Consider the following 24,431-nt stretch of genomic DNA (forward strand, 5'->3'; position numbering starts at 1 on the left):
CAAGAAACCATTTTAATAGCCAAATCTTTGACAACTAACAATTGATGACTTAAAATTATGCAAAAACCAAAAGGTGGTGGGTGCCATGAAATTTTGTACACACTTTTTAGTGAAGAGGTGATGAATTTGATGCTTTCTGTGGTATATATAATTTCTCACCCGTAATATAAACCGCTACCAATTTTAGAGGAAAGAAAGAAGTTATCCTCATATATTGGGGGCATCTGTCACATTGCCTTAATTAATGCCACAACCAATATGTTGTCCAGAATCCACCGGAATCTTATGGTGTCTGAGAAAGGGGAGAACTACCTAACTAAAGTTTGAATAAAGTTAATACCAAGAAAAAGAAAATAGCATGTAAGTTCTCCCCCCCCCCCCCCCCCCCATTTTACAATCATTTAGAGGAATTCTAAGAGCAACAATTAACTTTCTTGGCTTTATCTCCAAACAAGAAAGAAATTTTTTTTTGCTTGGTATCACAAGAGGACATGTTCAAGAGCTTGAATCCTCTCTTTAGAGGGCTGCACTCTTCCAATGAGTTATAAGATTCAATTAAAAAAAAAAAAAGACATTCTAATTCAAATGTGACTTTACTCACTGGACATTTATTGGAAGAGAAGCCAAATAAAAAGGCATTCACCACCACACTCAAAAGAGGCAATATAGAAAGTGAAGGAAATTATATAGATCTCATATTAGCATAAAAAAGTTCAAGTTGGATCCTTAGATTTTATTAGAACACATGTGATACATCTAAGGCAATATTGAGGTGATAAAAATAGATCCCTCTTTCTCTCTTTCAATTTTTAATCTATTTTTGGTATAAAAACCAGGTCAGTTACCCAAACTAAGCAATGACAAATCCATAAACATCCACTTATAGGATCTCCTCTAACTTCGGAGGGGAGATTCAAAGAAAACATCAAAGAGCTCCATCATCCTTGTATCATCTTTCAACAGCATGGTCAGCACCATTCATGCCCTTGAAGTCGTGATCAATTTTGATTTGTCTAGTTAAATTGAGAAGAGATTTAATTTCGTCCACTAACGTGGCAAGCCTCCCACAAACCATTCGACCATGAAAATGTGTGAAACTACCTCAAACGTCCAAAGGGCTAAATCCCTTCACAACAACTCCGTTTCAAAAGTCGAGCAAATTCTAATATTCTTATGCAAAGTCTCTTCCCTGTGCAAAATTATTTTCATCACTTACTGCAGCCTCCACATTAAGCTTAATGAACTCTTCAATTACCATGCATGAGACTGCGAGATCTATTATTGCGGGATCTCTCAACTGCTTCAACACTATCAACTCACATTCGTGACCTCAAATCCTCTATAAATGAGACAAGACATAGAATTACTATCGTTCCTGCAATCTTATCTCTTAAGTTGACGTTCTATATATCTTCCAATCTTATCTCTGAACGTCCCATCCTTATCTCCAGCATTTATTCCATTTTCAGATCTTGTCCCTGCAACCCACTTGGTATAACTTAGGAAAAACTCGAATTTTTAACATTCATGGCCTCAAATCTTCTCTATAAATGAAACACTGAACTATCCAGACAACCATACAACCCCATAGAACTCGTCGATCAAATAGCTATAACTTAGTCATGGTGATCTTGAAGGGTTCTCACACAGTTATCCCTTCCGTGCCCACTCCTTCAGGCAAATACTCCTTATCGGAATCCGACCAAGTTAAGCCCTTAACCCATGCACCGACCATCTACTTCTATCGACCAACCACCACCGACGGTGGTGCAACTTCCACCGATGTTCAAACTTTGAGAGATTCTCTAAGCAGGGTTCTGGTTCAATACTACCCATTAGCCGGCCGGCTTCATTGGGTCAGCGGCGGTCGTCTTGAACTCGACTGTAATGACGCTGGAGCTGAGCTCTTTGAAGCTGAATCTGAAGCTTCTATAGCTGATTTCGGAGATTTCAGGCCGACGTCGGAGATCAGAGAATTGATCCCACGAGTTGATTACACTACTCCTATAAACGAACAACCATTGGTACTGGTGCAGCTCACAAGATTCCTTTGCGGCGGCATCGGCATCGGCATTGCCATTTCACATATCATCGTCGACGGCCAAACTGGAATTCAGTTCGTTAATACATGGGCAAAGGTGACACGAGGTGAGAAGCCTCAAGCGACGATCTTCTTAGACCGGACCGTTTTGCACCCAAGTGAACCACTATCTGCCCCGCGGTTCGATCATATAGAGTTTAAACCGCCTCCGGTCCTCCTGGGCCGGTCCGATGCCAGTGAAGAAAGGAAAAAAGAAACCACGGTGGTAATGCTAAAGTTGACGAAATATGAGGTAGAGAAACTTAAGAGCAAAGCAAATGAGGGTCGAACCGAGAAAACCGGTCGAGCCTTTAGCCGATACGAAGCGGTTGCGGGTCACATGTGGAGGTGCGCATGCAAGGCACGTAGTCATGAACGTGAGCAGCTGACGAAATTGCGAATCGTCGTTGATTGCCGGAATCGGTTCAACCCGCCACTTCCGCAGGGGTATTTCGGGAATGCGACTTTTCCGACGACGCCAACAAGCTCGGCCGGCGAGTTGCTGGCGGAGCCGCTGGGTTTTGCGTCGGCGAAGATTAGAGAAGCGGTGGAGAAGATGACGGATGAGTATGTAAGATCCACCGTTGATTTTTTGAAGAGTCAAAGCGATCTGACGCCGTTCAGGACATCTTTCCATACGGTTGGTTGTACACAGGGGGTTTTCTTCGGAAATCCCAATCTAGCGGTCACGAGTTGGGTGGGGTTACCGATCTACGATGCAGATTTTGGTTGGGGGAAACCCATATATATGGGACCTGGATCTCTTGGGTTTGATGGGAAGTCCTTCATTATTCCTGATCGAGAGGGAGATGGGACCTTCATCGTGGCCCTACGTCTTCAGGTGGCCCACTTGGATGATTTCAAGAAATTTTTCTACGAACATAGCTAACAATGTTTGGTACTTCACGCTCACAGGACTAATGCTTCCATAGATCCAACTCAAAGTCCAAACATTGCATAGTGGGAGCGTAAGATTGCACCCCACAACCCCGATTTGTCAACAGCCCCTTCTTTTTTTTTTGTATTTAAAACACAAAGGCAGAAGGAGCGAGAGGCAGAGGACAATGGAAGCCGGGAAGCTCAACACAGAGGGACGCCAGCAGCAGCAGAGAGCTAGCAGAGATGATCCGTTCAAGAGACAGAAAGCTGTAGTAGGGAGTTTGGCATTGTCTTTATGTTTTTGTTCATTGAAGTTATTGTTTCAGTGTTATTTCATGTCTAATTAACATTTTTTTAGAGATGAGATAATGCTTCCTCAATTAAGTCTGAATCTGTTAATCTTCGTTTTTGAGATAGGTAAGTATGTGTATCTACCATCAACATCTACTAATTAAGGATATGCTTCCTTAAAAGTCATTTCTTGTTCCATTAAACTTGGTCACTAAAGATAGGTAAGTAGGTATACAGTTTATATCAGAGCATCTTCTAATTAAGAACAGATACCCACAGGTATATGTGGCAACAATTCACAGATTGAAAACTCTCTTGGATGGCAATGGACTACTATTTTATGTGGACATGAGTTCTCAATATATACATTTTGTTTTTCATTTGGCAATCTTGGCATTGCAATGGGGAGGACAACCTACTGCATGTTTGTAAGTTTCTAATCCAAGAGAGTTTCTTAGAATTACTAGTAGAAACGTACATGCAAATGCGCGTATTTTGTGATGTTTCAATATAAGACCAATTTTTTTTTTTTCAAATATTTTAGTTATATTTTTTAGAACAAACTTATTGATCTCCCCAATGGATATTTTTATATATAGTGTGCAGTGTATTGGAATATTGGATAACACAAAATAATAAGTTCATGCATGAAAGCCATGGTTGAACTACATATTTGTTTGGATCCATCATGAATATTCACCTAAAATGATTTTATCATTCTCAAATGATGAACATAGAAATGTAATTTATATCTACCAAAAAAAAATGTAATTTATAAAACAAAGTGAGTTATAAGGAACTTTATGGAATCTCCATGATTTGACACAAGAAAGTGATAATGACATTTAAATACAAAGTAAACTGATTTTTATACATTTTTGAACGCTTATTGACCTAGAAATAAAAAAATTTGAGGGGAGAGGCAAAGATTTAGCAACAAGAATTCAAGTATGTTGCTTTTGAATAGGGATAATTGTGAGAATCTGTATTTTCAAAAAATAAAATGGAATATGTAAAAGTTCATTTCAAATTTTCATCTTAATATTACCAAAAAAATATTTATTGTTCTTTTCCCTTGGAAAACCATAAGAATTGAAACATGAATCTTCGGGGGTGTGGATGAATTGTTGAAATGTGCCTTTTACTATCATAGCTGGACAAGAGCATTATGCTTTGGTTCTTTCTTTTTAAGCCAAGTAGTGTTGGATACAAATGCATATTTTGGCATGGCTTCAACAAGATTTTTTTTCCTAATTTGAAAATATCAATAAATTATATTTTGATTGAGAAGTGAAGGAATTCTGGAGTCCTATTTCTGTTTTGTCTTGCACCTTCATGCTATGACCATTTAACTTTTTCCACATAGACTGATTCTCATTCTAGAATAAAAAAACAATGCAAAGTTGAGTTTTATGAAGTGCAAGCTAGCGTCAACAAACACAGCTTTGCATCAACCAAAACCAAGCGCCAATTTATCATTAAGATATATAGGATAGACAGTAATGATTCTAAGGAAATGTTGGTATAGAAACATCCAAGAAAAACATGTAGTAGATTCAGATGTTTGGGATACAATTGGCTTCTATGTTCTGAAATTTGATTAGAAAGTGCAGTAGAATCTAATGGTTGCAGAATCCTAATTTCTGAAACTTTAATGTAGCTGTGTGCTATAAACAAGTTTCATATTGTGATATATTATTCAAAGGCATCTCTTGGGTAATGATCAGATTTTGCACAAATAGTTCACAATGTTTGCTTACATTGTCGAACTTTATAATGACTCTTGTATTTTGATCAGTCATCCTAGTGACCTTATGTGATTGCATCTAGATCTAAGTACATAAATGCTAGGTGTCTAGAAGTGTTGGGCTAGATATCCTTATGAGTGCTACTATCCTTCCGATAGGGGTATTGAAGCCGATTAACCCGTGATGCCAGTGGTTGGGTTCTATATGTCAAGCAGGCCCACTATCATCATAATTTGATAGGGTTGCATATAATAGATAAGAGTTTTTAGATGCTCAAGACCTGTAACCAACTCATGAGATGACATGGAGAGCATCATGTCCATCATATGTAGATGATCATTGAGTTAATGAATGAGATCCAATAGATGCCTCATGTTGAGGATATCATTTATAGGTGGGAAGGTATCGAACCAAAATGGTACTAGGCATGAGGGGAGATATCCGGAACATATGTAGTACAAGACCGTATGACTTTGCATTAGGCCTAGAATTATCCTTGACACGCGTCAAATCTCACACCAAACGGTGATGTAGAGAGTGGTGACTTATACCCCAACCATGGCTTGACGGACTTTACCCAATAACCGTGGAGAACCCAATAGATGTCTCTTGTTGAGGGAGAGTGACTGAGACCACCTAAAAGAGATTGGTGATATACTTAATGAGTGTCTACCATAGAGACTTCATGATAGAGTAAGGAGCATAATATCATAATCATACATTATTTTATTTATATCAACAATTACATTATTATCCTATGAATATGATGTGGAAAGTATACTTGAATGCATGACATGAATGTTTAGTTGACCTCACTGAGTTCTGTGGAACTCATTCCTTTATATGTATGTGTTCTTTAGACTTCTCTACAGGTTATGAGGATTCCTCTCAAATGGAGGATTCGTCGCAAGGAGGCTATTTGGAAGGAATAATTGAGGAAGAAGTGGAAGCGCACGATGCTTCATGCTCGTGCCACGACTGCTCATACAAAACTGATTTGTAGTAGTAGAGATATCACCATCCTTAGGAAATCTCTTATGTCATTTATGTCACTTTTCTATATCTACACTTTCATTTCTTTTGAGAGAGGCAAGGGTATCTTTTACCAAGATTCTTGAACATTTTCTGCTGCAGACATTCTTTCTTTCTTGGAACTCTGATGTTTTAACTTTTAATTTAAAGTCTCGGATGATTGTAATTAATATTTCAGATTTGAACTTGATTTATTCTTGTCCTTTTGATTTTGTTATATCATATATTTGTATGGAATTGTCACTAAACTTAGGTCCTACAGTGTATCACCCCCACGGCTATTCGGATATGACTGGATCCGACTGGGTGGGGTGTGACAGAAGGTTGTGTCAGAGCTTTAGTTCATACAAGTCTTAACTTCTATGTGATATAGTAAGGGCATCTCGGGTCATTGGTCTATATGTGACTCTACAAAAAAAGAGGTGACTAATAGGTGAAACACAAACTTAGAAAACTAATATCAACAAGTGCACGATGAATCTAACTTGAATAAGACACAATAAATATATTAAATATAAATCCACACAAGTGCTATTATTTAAGCAAAAGCATAAATCACAATAAAGTAAATGAAATATTGAAGTGCATAACTGATAAAGTACTTAAATTCTAAAATATTACAACCCAATATCAAGTGCAAGTGTGGACAAACACGCATAATAAAATACAAAATATATGTTTGAAATATAATAAAACCGAGTTGAGTAACCCGAGGAATCAAACAATAATAATGAGTAGAGTCTAGATCACTGACACTCTAGTGGAGGTGGAGGCTATGGCATGTACTGCTTTAAGACAAAATCTCAATGATGACCCGGTTTTGGAGGTCCCTCATCTGGCGAACCACCTCATGTTGTTGGGTGTTAATGTTGGTGATTTGACGGCCCATAAAGTTTTGATTATGTTCCAACTTCCAAAGTGAGGCCAAGAGAGAAGCCCACAGAGTAGGGTCAACAGTAGGTGCTGGTGGAGCCTCCAAGGATAGGAAGACTCACCCTCCTCCATGTGACACTGAGGTGGCACATTCTTTCAATGGGAAGTAGAAGGAAGAAGAAGAAGAAATAAATTAAAATTTTTCTTTCACGTATGTAATAGTGAGATCCACAGCAATGCCAAAGATGAGAATTGTCAGTCCAGTGAAGTTGACAAGGTGAGATTCATTGCTAGTTTTTAGCTTCAAAAGGGTTGCTGCCTGCACTAGCCCGGTCTCTGCTATGACAATTGCCGCATATAGAAGAACCCTACCAAAAATGGTGTGCCAATGAGTATATGACCTTGTAGATGAATCGCCTCCTTGAATCCAGAAGGAGAAGAACCCAAAAATCCACTGCAAAATTAACCAACAAGATAAACTTAAATATGTGAATTACAGATAACCAAGCAATTTGCATTTCAGTTGAAGAGATAATGGTAATCTCTAACTTCTAGTATGAGCTTCTCCAATTCACTCTAGACATACCCACATTCTTAACTATGAGCTTGTATTTGAAAGAGAGTTAGTTCTAGGGAAGGATTTATTATGCAATGTTGAGAGTTCAATGGTGGGATAGTTAGACCCTTATGATCGTAGCTCTTCCAGTGTTTTTCTAAGGTTCTAACCTGCAAACCATATATGATGAAGGTTGACAAGCCTATCCATGAATGCAAGCTATACATATTTGGTATCCCTTGCTGATTGTGATACTTGAAGGAGGCGCGATTCCGATGATCCCAAGCACAATCGCCATAAGATGAAGGGATGAGTTAAGAAGCTTCGTAATCTTCCTCTCTGCAGACGTTACTGTGTTGTAGGCCATAATAGCTTTGATTGGTACACCAGAACAACAGAAGCATTAGTCAGAGAGACATATTTAGCAGTTGCTAGTAAATGGGCAAAGCCAAACAGCCATACATACCTTCACCAGCCAAAAGATGAGACCGAAGTACATGAGAAATGGATGTACTGCAAGAGTATTAGAAGGAAGAAAATGAATCAATCTTTATAATGTGCACTGGGCATTATATTAATCCAAATAAATTTGAGTTATGAACAGAGCTATGAGCTTGATTACATTGAACACACGTTCAGCCTGGTATGAATCTAGTTCAATTCCACCACGGTAATGTATCAGCCATGCTAGCAAGAGAACTAGCGCTAATATGCCCAAGAGGTGTCCACATACAGTGTCAGAAAAAGTCATGGTGGAACTGAAACTAGAGCTGAAACTAGAGAAGCTGGAAACACTTGGAATTGGTTTTGTTATTTCAGGGTTGTAGATATGGGTTCTTATGCAAATCTATAACGTTCTGGAGATTGCTTTGTCTTTTGGTTTTGATATTTTATGTTTAACCCTTTACTTCAGCAAGGCATCACATGAAAAGTAAAGGAAGAACATCTATATCAAAGTACTAATTCTTTGTATTATCACTTAATTAATTTCCTCCACACACCACGAATCGAAAACCTTATATGAGAAAGGATTGTTTAGATTAAGGAAGAACGGTCACTGGCACAGGTGAGAAGGTGAGTAAAATATTTTTCCCTTTTGCAGAGACTACTGTAAAAGGGAATGTAGTTGCTTCTGGTGATTAAAGAAACTTTGCAAAATCAAAGAGCTTTTGGTACGACGATGAATCACAGCAAAAGAAAAAGGTAGATTCTCAAAATTAGATAATAATAAAAAAAAAAAAAGGAGAAGTTGGAGCAAGCACGAGCATGTGCTAATCATTTAGCAAGACGAGCTAGACAGCTTGGTTTAATTCATGTTTGGTAGCAGTTCCCACTCCTTTTTTCTTGTACAATTAGACTTTAATGCCTCCAAAATGTCTTTGGAGAATTTAACATATTCATCATTCTGATTAAGAAAATAATAATAATAATAATAATAATAATAATAATAAAATTATTTTTGTTGAATATTTAGTCTACTTTCAAGAGATTATGTGGTGAAGGAAATGGCAATCATTTATTTCTTTATGATTGAATGACATGTGTTCATAATTATATCAAAGGGTTAAGATTAAATTAAAATAAAATAAATATTTTACTTTTTTAATCCAACCTTCAATATGATCAATGAATATTGGTCATTCATTTACAAGAAAATGAAATGGTAAATGGATTTTTTTTTTTTTTTTTTTTGTGAAACAAGTTTCATTCCAAATGACAGGAAGAAAACAAGGAATCAGACTTACACAAATCCAACAACCAAAAGGTGGAAAGTAGTCAGTTAGTCCTTCCTGCCAAGGTAACTAACTGCCTTCCCATATAGAGAATGAGCAACAGAGTTACATTTCCTTTTGATTTCAGGAATATTGTGGATGATGTTAAATGTAAATGGATTAGTTAAAAGTCATTTTCAAGTGTGAATTTTATCTTGGTCTATTTCTAATAAAGAAATACATTATTTATTTTTATTAAATAAAAGATATATGTTTATATGTTTCATTATAAATTGAGAGAAGATTTAAAGAATAAAAATATTTTTTTTTTTATTTTATTTAAACATTTGGATATGATTGAAACACATGTGTTTTTCGTGTGAGAGAAAAATTGGATGGAGCTAATAAAATTCCTTTCAAAGCCTGGTAGAATTTGGTAATACTATTCGCATCCACATGGAGGTAATGCCGGAACCCTTCCGATCTGGGTTTGGCTGTAGCCTCTCGCAGACGAGGCACGTGGATTCGTAGCTTCCACACATCAGATCAGACCATCGAAGCTTCAAAACCCTTCTTGCATTCCGATTCACTGCAAGTCTGCAACACCTAATCCACAACATAATGGCGTCTCTGGGATTCTCTAGCATCTTCTCTACTACAGCGCCTTTACCCAACTTCAGCCAAACCAAGACGACGACTCCTTCCATCGTTTCTCTCGATTTCTCCTTCAAAAACCCATTTGGACTCAAGTCTTCCTTTGTAAGTCATGGCTTTTCCCTTCAATCTTTGCAGTTTCCTGATACCATCTTGAGGTCTCAGAAGAAGACAGCAGGTATTGCTTACGCAAGAGCAGCAACGGAAAAGACTATCTATGATTTCACTGTCAAGGTTTGAATTTTGCTACTATTGCGTATCACTGCTTTCTGGTTTCTGTATTTTCTGGGGGAATATCTTTCTGGGTATTATTAAGTCTTGTTGATGTGGGTGGAGAAAATCTATTCCTTTTAGTTTTTAGTCGATCAAACTGCAATTTGTTTATTCTCATTACACTCCCCACCCCGAAAAAAACACGAATTATTGGGAAATGAAAGATGATGTAATTTGAGTTTGATGTAGGATATTGATGGGAAAGATGTTGCTCTAAGCAAATTCAAGGGAAAGGTTCTCCTGGTTGTAAATGTGGCATCAAAATGGTAATCCTTACATTTCTTCTTTTGGGGGGGGGGGGGGGGGAGTCTCATGTATGTGGAAGTACTTGGTGCAGGATGACCTTGAGAGTGTTCCTTTTGATTTGTAATGAGCTTAGTTTCATAGCTTTAATATGGCATCTTGGTAATATCTTTAGGTAATATACCCGTAGTCTTACTGAAGGGCTATCTTTTGAATCTCAGCGGTCTAACCACAACGAATTATATGGAACTCTCGCACCTCTATGAGAAATACAAAACTCAAGGTGAGATAGAACTATTTCAAACTTGGGAATGTATGCTATGAGTTTTTTCTTTTGTTGTCTCAAACTGGTGCTTTTAGGATTTTATGCTGAGCTGTTCTTCGGGCCACATTTTTATGTTATTATGTTGTTTCCTACAAAGTTTGGTTTTTCACCAACATGATCAGGGGATTTAATTTGCCCTACTATCTTTATCTTGTTTATATTCCTTCTTCTCCAATGAAGCCATCTGGCATGCATTCCTGTTGAACCTGTTGGTCCCAAAAGTTATTATCTGGAGGACTTAAGTATGCTTAGGTAAAGACCAGAGAGAGAGAGAGAGAAGGGGAAGGGGAGGAAAAGGTTGGGGGGGGGGGTGTTGAGAGAGATTTATCTCTTCCTCTTCATGTCAATCAGTGATAACAAATCTACAAAGTGTTGATAGAAGTATAGGATACACATGATTTTATAAGAGGTAGGAGTGAAAGAAACTTGCCTAATAATCTTGTCACCAGTTCAACCTTCTCCCTTTGTACCTTGATGCTGCTCGTGTCCGTGCTGCAAGTTTGGGATGTTGAAAACTTCCTTTCCTTAGAATAATTGCCTTCTCTCAATATACAGATCACTGGTAGACCCTGCAAACTACAGCAAAAACCATGCCTCATCTGTCCAAAAATGTCCCTTATAACTTTCCACAGTAATGGAAGTACTGGTGATCCCTTGTCAGGAATACAGTCCATTACTCTGCCGATATGGGAAATTGATCAGATAACCTACATTATCTCCTTGGCCTATATTTCATCCTGACAAAGAAATGCCTTTCATGTAATGTATTAGCCCATACTGTATGTTTTGGGTTCAATGTGTGAAAAACTCCCTCCCATGTGTTATGTTTTACTCATTATCATCCATGTCAAACAAGTGTGACAGGAACTGTTTCGTCTCATGCAACAATCTCAAATGACTGTTCACAAAGAGAATGCCGTCAACATATAAAGCTGAACTTATGAAAGTACTCCCTTTGGTTTTTACATATATCTGTCGATCAATATCTTCTCTAGAGAAAAGAGAAAGCTTGGTCGCATGTTCAAATTTCGAAGGCTATAGTTGAGAAGCCTTTTAAGACCATATAGGAAAGTCTTAAGCTTGTGTACTAAATGATCTCCATTATGTGATGTGAAACCTTCAGGCTGTTTCATGTTCGCCAATAAGGTTTGCCACTTGCAGCTGTGCTGGAACTTGATCTTGGAATAGCTCTCTCCATAGACAAGTCTTGATGACTTGTTTTCTGTCTCTCAATCAAAATGCAATTACAGCAAAAAAACACGGTCTCCCTGTCTCATAGTGTCCTATATAACTTCCCAACATCAGGGGATTTATGGAAGGTTACAACTCCTTGTCCACGAACCTGTCACACCTCAGAACTGTTTGGCTGATTTGGCATCTACCAGCAATTGTATCTTCACTAAAATCATGGTATCTGTAGGATTTTAAAGGTTTTCATCCTGATAGACCATTACCACTAAAGAAATGAGTGTATACTTGGAGGGGCAGAATGGGCACCATGGACAATATGAGTTAGTGGTAAGGACATGTGGGGGCAGCTGGTTGGCTTGGGGGGTAAATGGTTGGGCAGGAATGAGTAACTCTGAATAAGGGCGGAGAGGAGGGGGAGAAGGGGGCTATTGGAGAATTGAGTGAAGAATTGGGCCATCAGGTTCCTGCCAGAGTTGAGAGGACTTGCACCTGTTGTTGTCATTTCTATAACTTTTTATCTTTCAAATTCTACCATGGTCAATTAATTCCCATTCAAGTCTTAATCCATTTAACGTCTAATCACAACTTAAAGTTCAGCAGTAGCATTTGCATTGCTTGAATTTTGGGTTCCTAATACATGCACACATAGGAACAGTTTTAAACAATCAATGGACTTTTACTTAGTCTCAGTAGATCTTAAATTTTACCTAACCAGATGTAGGAGATGAGGTTGATTAACATTTTTTTTGGGGGTTATTTACAATTTGCCATGTACTGTAAATGTATAAGTTGCAATCTAGGTAGCTTCGAAAAAAATCTTTTAGCCATAAAAGTGATCCATCTAGGAAGATTAGATATAAGTACTGCATCTGATTCAATGGTCAAACATACATGCATCTTGCAAACTTTTGATTTCCTGGGTCCTTTCTTTAGAACCACAATTTTCACAAATATCTACATTATTATTTATTTACAACTGACATCCTAACTGTTGTTTATGGAAGGAGTTGAGATTCTGGCTTTCCCTTGCAATCAGTTTGGGTTCCAAGAACCTGGTTCAAATCCTGAGATCAAGCAGTTTGCTTGCACAAGATTTAAAGCCGAATTCCCTATTTTTGACAAGGTTTGTCGATCTTCCTCTACTGTACACACATACACTCACAAAGCATGTGTCCAGCACATGCACTGCTACAGAGAAAGCATAAATCAGGACTAAGACTTACTTTTCACTAGGTTGATGTGAATGGGCCAACTACTGCTCCAGTGTATCAGTTCCTGAAGTCAAGTGCAGGAGGCTTTCTGGGGGACCTGATCAAGTGGAACTTTGAGAAGTTTTTGGTGGACAAAAATGGCAAGGTTGTGGAAAGATATCCTCCCACAACCTCACCATTTCAAATTGAGGTATGTTTGGTTCATCCTTGATTCCATGTTCAAGGTTTCTATAATTTCTTGTTTATAATTTGCTCCCTTAAACCTTGCACTTTTCACATAAAAATTGCCCCCTGAAAGTGTAACACTGGTTGAAAGTAGTCATGAAGTTATTTAAGATGATTACAATATTACAGAAGATCGATGATGCAACTCTGGACTCTAAAACCCCAAATTTATCCCTGGCTGACTATATAGTGAAGAAAAATAATGTGATTAATGGCAACGGCATAAATGTTAGAACAGTTTAATACCCCTCTGGATAAAGCAAATAGGAAACTTGATGGAACTTTTCATTGTGGATTAAATTCTGATGATCCGGTGCCATTGACCAAAATCCAGTTAAATGTTTTCCTCGCCTTACTGTGATGTGAACATGCACATTGTGGACACATAATGAGCTTCCTTGTATTTGCTTTGGCCTTTGAGCATGAACATTCAATCAAAGAGGTTAAAATGCTAAGATGGTCATGAAACACTTCTATCAAGTTGGGCTTTGGTACTTTTGACTGTTTGCTCTTATCAAGTAGATATTTCACTGATTACTGTTGAATTCTATTTGTTGCAGAAGGACATCCAAAAGCTTGTTACAGCATGAATCTTCTACAGTTTTACTTCAGATATTTATTGCATTACAGATTACCAGTGAAGGATATATGATGCAGGATCTTAAAGAAAAAGTCCGGATGTACAGACTCACAGATGAGTGTTCAGTTTGTGTTTGTAATTCCAGTGGCATAAATTATGGATAATGTTTGGTAAAGTTTCTTGAAATGCATGTTATTTACTATTTAGGGAAATGCCCTGCATGATTGCATCTGCTAGACTTTGAGTGCTTATGGAAATTACATCTTTTTAGCCCCCAAAAATAAAAGATGTTGATTACATCTGTATGGTGAGTGAAGATACCCAATTGCTGATAGATCTGGTCGACAATGCCCTGAAACAGCGTTCTCTGATACATGCGTCAGTGTTAACGCTGCGAACCACAACATCGCTTCCATTGCTTCGCAATTGTAACATTTAGTGCAATTGCCCAAACTGAGGAGTGGTGGTGGTGTGGTCTGTTTTCCAAACCATTTTGAATGCTATTTTGAACATTTTACCCTCCGCCTGATCTGTTGTTGGCTTGGTTTTGTTTTGGTGTCAGACAGATAAACTGACCATAAGTAAGAATTTTCATTGAGGCCTTGAAAGTTTTCTTTTCCTATGAAAGGTTAGGAATGGATCTGATATTTCTATTGAGTGATTCATTGTGGTGTTGATTTTATTCCCAACAACCAAAATAGGGTCATACGCTGTTTCGGTACAGATGTGGAAAACGATGTGGAATCCAATGTCCACCCTCATTCAAGTTGAGATTTGTAAGATAAACGGGACTGGATGGGGAGATAGCCAAAACCAAAGCCAATAAATCACTAAATTAGCACAATTAGCCAAAAAGAGAGTAGCTTCAACGTCTAGATGACGAACATGAACAAAATGAATATGGAAGACGAACTGACAAAGCACAAAGATCAATTTGGTAGACTGTAAAAGTGAGGCAGAACTCTTACCAAAAAACAAAAGTGAGGCAGAACAAAGTCCAAGAAATGTTCACTCCCCATCACGTGCCTCTAAGACGACGAAGGCAGTCTTAACTCTAAATGGGGAGTCTCTGAATCGAAAGCAATCTTATCACTCAACTTGAAGATGCACCCAAAAAAGAAACTGCAGAAGGGTAAAAATCGGAAGATTGACAACTGAGTTTTACTAGAGTGAAAACAGATATGCTTAACGACTAGTGCACCGTGAAACCTAAGTCAGCCATCAACCGAGTCCGGATCAGCTCCCCCGACGGAGAGCATAAAGTGCTCCCCCCATGGCTTCCTGACCATAAAAACCAGTGGGATCCACGGAGAAAAACATTTTTGAAAAAAAATTTAAAAAAACTTTTTCTTTTTCACCAGTGGGCCCCACTGGTTTTTGTGGTCAGGAAGCCATGGGGGAGAGATGATCCGGATTCCCATTAACCCCCTTTGTTCCTGTTCTCGCTTAGTCTACCTCACAAGAAATTCCCAATCCATTGTAAGTGACTTCCTCAAGATTCTATTATGTGAAAAAGTACATTTCAAGCAAATATATCATCAAAGGATTGGCTCAGTTGACAACATTCAATACCTCTTAATGAAGAGGTCATGGATTTGAACCCTCCCTAGTAGTATATACAACACCCCCCCCCCCCCCCCTTTTTTTTTTTTCCTTCTCCTTTATAAGCTCCCTTATACCAAAAGAACAAGATATATTTCAAGCCAAAAGGGGAAGGGCAAGCTTGGTCAACAATCCAAAGGACTTCAACATTATTAAGCTTTTCTGCGTTTCCGTTCCAGAGCAATCCAATAACCAAACAGAGGCTACAAAGGATCAGGCAACAGCTAGATCGAAGAACAAAGCAGTACATGTGCCAAAGTTTGTCCAAGGCACTTCTTTACAAGATAGTAGCCACAATAGGCTAATCCCTGTGAGCCTGTGACAGGACTTCTGTGTCGGACACTAATTAGTCATCTGGACTTCGCCTCTGGTCTGATGAAACACAACAATTTTAACAGCTCTATTGATCAGATACACAAGACCAGTAGGAATTCATGGACAGACAAACCATATGGTACTAAAGACATATAGGTGCAAAACATCAGACTAGTAATTTCTAAATCAACGGTTTGACAAGAGGATGTATTTCCAGACATTATGTGTATGTGCTCTATCTGTCAAATTCACTTGGGTGTAGGAAAGCAAGAAGATACAACAGAAGCAGTTCGACAACCACAACCATGTAATGATCACCTCCAGGCTCCAATCAAAAGTAAGATATGACAAATCCCAGTTATGCTACGACCAAACCCATGGGAATCTCTGATTTACCAATTTGAACCACCATCAGCATCACGGGATTGGTAGAAATCATCTGGCCTTGCAATATTTATATCCTCAAATTCATCATCATCTGTAAACAAGGTGGAAAATATAAGAACTAAGAAGTTTGCAAAGCAACAAAAGACCTAATAAATTTAAATTCTGAAATTCAAATAATTGAGGGGGAGAAAAGGGAGGAAGACATCTTAATTCCATCTGCATATCTTTCACCCCTACCAAAACAAAGAAGCGGCAATTTACCTGTCGAGAGAGAGAAGAAAACGGATAAAAAAGAGAAGCGGGCAATTTTACCATGAGAGACAGTAGGGTAATGGGCTGTATCGGCAGCTACAATGATGAGGAGGGACTGGGATAATGAAACATACGAGTAGTTAGGTCAGCATCAGGATCTCAAGAACCTGATAGAATGCCGATTCTTACCACCCCAGCTCAGGCCAATAGAGTGCTGATTCTCACCAAATCACCTCAGGCCAATCCTACACGGAAACCCCTACATGCCTGGACCATGCCAATTACAAGGACGATCCTGTTCGATCCATGCCAATTTGGATTGGACTCAGTTCTGAACAATCTGGATCCCAATACCAGGATCTTAAAACTTGGTCAGCAGTGATGTGCGTCAACTTCAAACCATGTACCTTCTGCTAACCCCCTTTACTTTGCACTATACTGTTTGTTACATGAACACAATCATCTCATGCTAAAATTCTCATCTTGTCAGTATATCAAAGCAATTCATAAATTTCCTCAATTGTTCAAAATTCTAGTTCCAACCATCAGAGACTTGCCAACCCACCATCTAAATATCCGTACCTTCAAAACAGTGATTCTACACGTATATTAGTCCTCATTTCTGAGCATTTAGCACCATCAGAGTATACGCCTTCTATTAGTTAGTCCGTGGTTTTAATGGGACATACTCATCACACAATACAAAACAACACAAGCTTCTCTCAATTACATCCATCCTGTTCCAATTCTGTAGTCATCTCCCTCCCCCAGAACGAATAAATATCATAACTGGACGTCATGGGATTTCTTCTGATTGTCAACCACTCCTTTTGTCTCTATTAATTTTTTTTTCTTTAAATTAAAATTCCATTTTGATTATTCTGTTTATTCCAACTTGTCTCCAGGAAAAAAACCTGATATTAAGGATCAAAGAGTAGGCATATACAAGTATCCCAAGTTTATTAGCATCAAGCATATCAAGGGTTTAAAACAGAAAAGAATGGTCATACAGCATCAACTAGTTTACTAACATTTACTAACATATTACTAGGAGGACCATCTTAGTCCACCTCAGGCTTCCTTGTTTTTAATCCATTTTTTCCTATACAAGAAGAACGAGTAGCCGCAACAAAATTGAACTTTAATGAGCTCTATACAATTTTTTTTTTTCACCTACAACCCAGAATGCCTGACAAAGCCATCCTACTGGTCAATGGTCAACTCCCCCCCCCCCCCCAAAAAAAAAAAAAAAACTTTTCTTTTTTCAAGAGAATGATGAGGAATGAAGGTTAACAGAAGCATTCTACAACCAAACTTCCATGGCTCAAACTGTGAGGTCAATCCTTTTGCTTGCTCTCTTCAATATTAAAAATATGTTCCACCTTAACCACCACATGAAATAATTAAAAAAGTCATCAGATGAAACAAACTAAACCCAGATTTATTTATTTATTTTTCAAGCACAAGCATCTAGAATTTGAAATTAAGCCACCGCCTACCTACAGGTCACTGTGAACATAAGGCCAATTTGGACTTCAAGAACAACTCAGCTGTATCCCAACTAAATGGCTACATGGAACCTTGCCCTCCAATCAGTTCTAGTTGAAGACATGCCTGATAAATGGCTAACACTATGCATGTCTTTCAATTTTTCTCCTAAGGCCCTGGCTCTTTTACTTCCTTCAATCTGAATCAATTCACTCTTCTGTGCTGGAACATCTGAGGGTCCCCCGTGAATATGATCATGCCACCTCAAATGACTTTCTCCTAGCCTATCATGCATTAGAGATACTACCAAATCAGCTCCATACCATCTTTCCTAACCTTGTCCTTCCTAGCTTTGCTACTCATCCATCTCAACATCCTCATCTCCAATGCATTCAGTTTATCTGAATGATGCTTTTTAACTGCACCACATCTGCACCGTACATCATATCCAGCTGTATGACTGTCGTAAAAAGTTCCTTCACAGATTATAAATAAGTAGCCTAATCACACAACACTTCAGATGCACCTCTCCATTTCATCAACGCTTATTACCAATAAGCTTCCCTACTTTTCTGTTGCTGTAATGGCATCGCCAGCTTGCAAAACTAGAAATGGAGACCAATTCAGTTTTCAGTGCCATGCTCCTTAAAAAGTTTCGGCCCTTGTTCAATATCTTGCATTTGGGTTTTACTATCATAGAAACAAGCTAAACAGCAGAAAAGTCACAAGAACTTGAGTTCCTTCAAAACCACATGCCATGCCTTTAGTGTTAGCAGAGCTCATCTGTCAATGAACCATCTGGGCATCTGTTAGGGTTGTCACAGAGCTCCTCGGTGAAGCACAATGCCACAATCTACACCCATACAGTTGGCCTCAAAAACATTAAGTAAGCCCCTGATATTTTTCTACCACACATAGTAAGGAAGAACTATCATTTATAGAAAGTAGTCACAGTAAGAATGTCTGTTGTACTTCACTGTAGTATGTTCAGCACAGTTGTTTTAGTTTTGAAAGGTCCAACCATGTAGATTAGAACTGAATGCTGCTACACTTGCAACATAAGAACTGTGATTCTATTATTCCTGTTTCCTTTTTAATATATAATAATGATCTTGTACAAAAATAATTTAGAAAACAAAATGAAGCATAACAAAGGGCTACAGAAGGAATTGGGCTCAGGAGAAGAGGGGAGATAGACGACCAGAGAGCTCAACCTGTATTACAATATCTAATCTTTTCCAATAACCCAAGTGTTCCCAAACTGTATCAGATAACTGCTTCTCTAAATGCTAACTCCATTCAGTAATAAATAATCCTAACAGCAAAGCATAGTGATGTAGACTTGGTCATTCAATTGGGTTCGAAGATGGCAACTACCTGGCCTAGATCCAGGTCTTATTCAAACTCTGTATTGAGCACCTATAACAGAGATCGAACAGTAACGTTTGAGAGATAAGTGGGTATCAAGGCTTGCTGATTTTCAGGAAGATACATTCCAGAATTTTTCCAGGTTTGAATTAGACCCATGCCAGCTGGATGAGATCAAGATTAAAAATCAATTGAAGACTAATATGCATCCACCAGCTATAGTTTAGGAATGAGTTATTCCCTTTTATGTTCTGTTCTCTCAATAGCGAACCAGATTTGACTCCCCAGACAAAATAGATTAGCAAGATTAATAAGATTTTGAAGTTTCTTCTCTCAAGCTGTGCAACTCAGTTGTTTTTAGTGATCAGCGGAGATCTTGGAAAATCTCGGTATCATGGTGGAAATGAATCAAGACCACAGGTGATAAAGAAAGCATGCATTGTCTACAGTGATCATGGTTAATTTTTGGATCTCACCCCAACTCAGTCAAACCAGACCAATCACATGGGTATCATACCCTATTTTGACTGAGATATGGTCCTTGTCACCCTGCATCACCTCTCTTGGTCTACTATGAAGGGGGGGGGGGGGGGACCCCTCCAAATGAAGGTTTTGGTGACTCTTCTTGGCAAATCGGCCATCAGCTGAAGTTTTAACCTTGGAGATTGAAGCTTCAATCATGGAATAAATTTCGACTGAAAACCGGTCGAAATTTCGGTTGAAATGCCTGTATTTTCAGAAAACAAGTGCCAAGATTTGGTACCAGTACAAGGTTTTGACTAAAATTTTGCAGGTTTCAACCGAAATCTCATAGGTTTCGACACTTCAACTTGGTTTTTGTTGATTTCTATCCCATTTTCACCTAATTTCTACAACTCCTTTGCTTTCAAACATCTCTTAAGCCACAATAGTTATACCCAAAAGTTCCAAACTTCCCCTTTTTATATTTTTGTTTTGTTCATTCCTTAAATGATCTTGTGTTGCTTTGAAATTAATATATGTCTAGTCTAAGACTATGATTTATGAGTGTCATTAAACTTTTTTTTTAATATTGCTACTATTTTTTTAATTTTTTATTTTAAATTATTTTCTAAATTATGTATTTTGAAAAAATACTTGATATATGGGCTTGAACTTAATATGTGAAACACCATCACTTAATCTAGTTGGTCATTGTATTTTGTTGACTTGTTGTATATGTAGCCATTCTATCAAACAATTCATGTATGTTGATGATTCTATGCTTGTATGCAATACAGGTTTTTACCTGTCAGAACCAATCATTTGTTAATATACTTGAATGATAACTTTTCAGTAGTTTTTTGGGCAAAATATTAGTTCCATTGTGTTTATTATGCTTTAAATAGGTAAGAGGCAAGAAATTGGATGAAATAGAGGTCATATAAGGCCCAAAACCTAGGGTCAAAATTTCGAAAAAAGTATTAGGTTTCTACCAAAATTTCGGTTTTTGCCTTATCAAGATCAGTTTTAGTAAAAGAGGGGGGGAAAAATCTCAAAAAACTAGTTTTTGCATAGTAACTGATCCATACTTCTTTTTTCCTGATCTTTATTCATTCTAAGTTTCTAACAAATATTAACAAACTGAGTTTGGTTATAGATTTTAAGCTTGACACATTTAGGTTTGATTTTTTTAATTCCTAATATTTAACTAGTTGTTTTACGCCTCTAGTTTTATTAAGTGGTTTCTAAATATTGACTAGAGGAGCCTAAAGGTGGAGCTCACCCACACCATAGACTACCAACCTTGGGTCGGAGTTCAAACTTCAAAGCACCATTTTAAGCTTTCAATTTGTAAAGAACTAAAATTCCCATCTCTATAGAAGGCCTAAAATATGGTAGATGTAGAGATCAAGACCTATCCTGGCCATATGGCCACTGAAACCCACCACGAAGTCTTGAAGAGGAAAAAAAACTTAATCACCAAGACCTCAGCAGAACTTGATTTTGTGGCTGGTCAAAACCATAGGCAACACCTAGTCCTAAAAACCTTGGTGTGAAAAGCCAAGTGTGTGATATACCTTGGACAGTGAGACTGCAAACCAGAATGGAGGAAGTCCATTATCACCTATCTATATTTTTCTTTTACATTAGGTACTGCAATGAAGGTATTGGTTCCATCACCTCAATTGATCTTATTTTCCAAAAAGAAAACTTACACTCATTTTCGAGTTTATTTTAGTCTGATTTGATTGCCCATCCGGGTGTTGGGGCAGGTGCAGCAGTTGCATGGGCATGGCAGGTCAGGTGGCAGGAGGAGAAAGGAGGACATGCAAATGCATTTCAAATTTTTCAAAGTAAAAAATATAAGAAGGTTATTTTATACATGGAATACAAAATTTATTTTTTATTTTACAATCAACTACGCGAGTAGTTACCAAACAGTTCTTATTTTCTGACCGAAAATGGTTTCGAGTAGCAATTTCTTATAAATATACTAAAAGTAGGAAGACCAGGAGACAAAGAAAAGGTGGGGGCAAGGGGTGGGACACACGCTCACCAAAGCTTGTCTCCAACCAACAAATTTAGTTTTCCATTCATTATAATCTGAGTATCATCTGATTACACTGGTATTGAAAGAAAATAATTAAACTCCAATTCTAAAACTAAAAAAATTCATCCTAACCTAAAACTGAAATTAAATTCTAAATGAAACTCTAGATAGACTTCAAAACTATTAGGCAAATACTACCAAAATCATCACTTACCTTATATCCTACAAGACTTCAACAATCAAATTGGACCTGGTTCATTCCCCATATGAGCTCCCCCACAGTTTGGACTAATCCACCAAACTGTTCATATGTCAATGACCCTCCCCAAACCCAAAGAAGAGGGAGCCTGATGCACTTGGTAAGCCCCTTTTTTATTCTTGTGAATGTTAAATCTCTTCCAATCACCCACTATCACAAACTTCAATAAACTGTAGCATTCTAAAACAGAACTCATGCCATGGTGGAACAAATACAGAGGTGTTATGAGTAACAGTTTCAAGATAGCTTATCTTACAAAAACAAAGTCCATTTTCTATGTTAAAGAAGGTTCAACAACTAATGGGAAACAATCATACCAACCAACCACAAGGCACCATATGCAATGTAATAATCATTTTTTTCTTTTTTCCCCTTTTCTTTTTTTTTTTTTTTTTTTTTTTTTTTTTTTTTGTTGGGGGGGGGGGGGGGGGGGGGGTGTAAATAACTATTTACATCATATCAATACGAAGATAACTAAAGGATAAGGATGGACAGGCGAGGAATGAAAAATGCGAAGGATGAGAACTAAAACCTTTTCTCAAGGTAAGGGCCACAACAGCATCGTTCTCAACCTGCAAAACAAGAAGAAATTCCTAAGCAGAATTGAAGAATAAACAAACATTTTTGGTTCAGCCACTCTAATGGTAAGTAACACCATAATTGCATTAACATAGATAGATTCGACAGTCACAGAAAGAACAATGAAAAAGAAGGGGGAATTCTAAATAATTAGTACCTTCTGATCGGCCAATGTCTTTGAGTCATCTAATACTTCATTTGTTGTCACCAGGATTAAACGTTGCTCATTCACCGGATGATCAGTAAGTATATGCAATTTCTGCTTAATCTCTATAATTGTTTCAGTTGGATCGCACTGCAGAAAGTAGGTTGTCTTCTCACGCTTAACACGGATGTACATAGCCTGCAATGGACAACAAATTAACAAATTCATGGCTTTTAGAATCCATTAATGAAAGAAAAAAAAAAGAACGAAATATTATAAACATACCATTTGAAGATTTGTCTATAACAGAGGAATAAACCGATAACCCCAGAAGAGCTTGATATCAAACAACTACAGCAAGAAAAATGAAAACAACGAATCAGAAGACCAGAATTACAATAGAAACACTCATTTGAATCGAAAACACATAAGAAAGAAGTCGAATCATACTACATTGAATTGAAATTTGTTCAATGGAAGACAGTAACTAAGACGACACTCACCAAACCTAACCATGAAAATTACCCGAAGCCAACTACTCCCTTATTACTCTGAACCTTAGCTCGAATTCCAGAACCCTAGCCTAAGCAATAATCACTTCCAAAAACGTAAAACCGATTTGAGACATCCTTCGGCCCACCCAAAACACTGAAACAAACGAAAAGTGATAAACAGTTTTAATATACTCACCTCACGGCTCTGCCTCAAGAGTCGATACAAAGGAGATGGCTAAGACCTATTCCTTTATCCCCAAAATAAGCGCACGCGTGAGGAATCCGTTGGAATTGAGTTTTTTTATTTTGGCTGAATAAAATACTAATATAATAATAATAAGAGTTTTTTATTGGACTTTAAACTAATTTTGAGTCTTTTTAATGCAATATATTACGTGTAGGCCCAAGAAAACTAATGTCCGTTAGTTGCGGTTAAGTATATTCAAATTTCAAAAGTAAATGATCAAAGTGCATTTAATATATTATGTTAATATATGGTTTTAAAAAGAGATAATTGGTCATTAAGCATTATTATATGGTTAATATATATATATAGAGAGATAAAAGGAAAACATACAATAACATAATGTATTAAAGCGGTATTTTGGTTCCTCTACATTTGAAATTTGAATATACTTAACAGTGACTAATGGTATTAGTTTGGTTAGAACTTAGTATCCACATGTAATATATTGCACTAAAGGCACCTAACATTAGTTTGTGGTCTACTAAGGAGATCCACACGTAAAAACCTCTAATAATAAATGTAAATTCCATATGTATTGATTTTTTTTGAAAATTTTCAGTCTCACATATTGAGTTCCCCCCAATATTAGTGTCATCCCTTGATTACCCATTTCATCTTCTTTTTCTTTTTTTCTTTATTTGGTAAGATCCATTTCATAACTTATAGTCTAATTTTCGTACTTATTGAGTTTTTCTTTTTCAAGTCATCTTCAAACCAGTCACAAAGACTAGAGCCCACAGGCACAAGAAAAGGGGAGGGGAGATGGAATTCGGATCCTCTCCCCTAATAAGGAGCAAAGAGTGCTCCCCGTCACTTGTCAACCATAGACTACAGAGGATCATAGGATACTGGTGATGGGTCCCACTTTCTCAAAAAATTATTATTTTTCACTTGTGGGCCTTCACATATT

The 24,431-nt window shown here is 37.6% G+C and overlaps 3 protein-coding genes and 1 pseudogene across 4 annotated transcripts; 2 read left to right on the forward strand and 2 right to left on the reverse strand.

The window, feature by feature from the left end:
• The first annotated feature begins 1,622 nt into the window (after positions 1-1,622).
• On the forward strand, positions 1,623-2,969 carry LOC149021796 (hydroxycinnamoyl-CoA:piscidic acid hydroxycinnamoyltransferase-like). The gene has a single exon (XM_089147502.1). It carries the CDS (start codon positions 1,623-1,625, stop codon positions 2,967-2,969), a length of 1,347 nt encoding a protein of 448 aa, XP_089003628.1.
• Positions 2,970-7,096: 4,127 nt separating this feature from the next.
• Positions 7,097-8,210, reverse strand: LOC149021797 (putative transmembrane ascorbate ferrireductase 3; annotated as a pseudogene).
• Positions 8,211-9,599: 1,389 nt separating this feature from the next.
• Positions 9,600-14,458, forward strand: LOC149021798 (putative phospholipid hydroperoxide glutathione peroxidase). Its single transcript, XM_089149977.1, has 6 exons — positions 9,600-10,059; positions 10,288-10,364; positions 10,563-10,624; positions 12,862-12,980; positions 13,091-13,258; positions 13,854-14,458. The coding sequence occupies exons 1-6, from the start codon at positions 9,793-9,795 to the stop codon at positions 13,881-13,883; spliced, it is 723 nt and encodes a 240-aa protein (XP_089006103.1). The 5' UTR covers positions 9,600-9,792; the 3' UTR covers positions 13,884-14,458.
• A 1,098-nt stretch (positions 14,459-15,556) lies between these two features.
• Positions 15,557-23,494, reverse strand: LOC149021799 (Ubiquitin-like superfamily protein). Of its 2 annotated transcripts, none has more exons than XM_089149979.1 (5): positions 23,471-23,494; positions 23,066-23,131; positions 22,793-22,978; positions 22,589-22,628; positions 15,557-16,268 (listed from the first exon to the last, which is right to left on the reverse strand). In XM_089149979.1, exons 2-5 carry the CDS (start codon positions 23,066-23,068, stop codon positions 16,183-16,185), a joined length of 315 nt encoding a protein of 104 aa, XP_089006105.1. In that variant the 5' UTR covers positions 23,069-23,131; positions 23,471-23,494; the 3' UTR covers positions 15,557-16,182. The 2 variants fall into 2 exon arrangements, with proteins under 2 accessions (XP_089006105.1, XP_089006104.1); XM_089149978.1 differs by lacking the exon at positions 23,471-23,494 and adding an exon at positions 23,284-23,460.
• Between the last annotated feature and the right edge of the window lie 937 nt (positions 23,495-24,431).

This window comes from Hakea prostrata, chromosome 3 (assembly GCF_041222555.1).
Source record: "Hakea prostrata isolate BN-2017 chromosome 3, UWA_Hpros_2, whole genome shotgun sequence".
NCBI classification, from domain to species: domain Eukaryota; kingdom Viridiplantae; phylum Streptophyta; class Magnoliopsida; order Proteales; family Proteaceae; genus Hakea; species Hakea prostrata.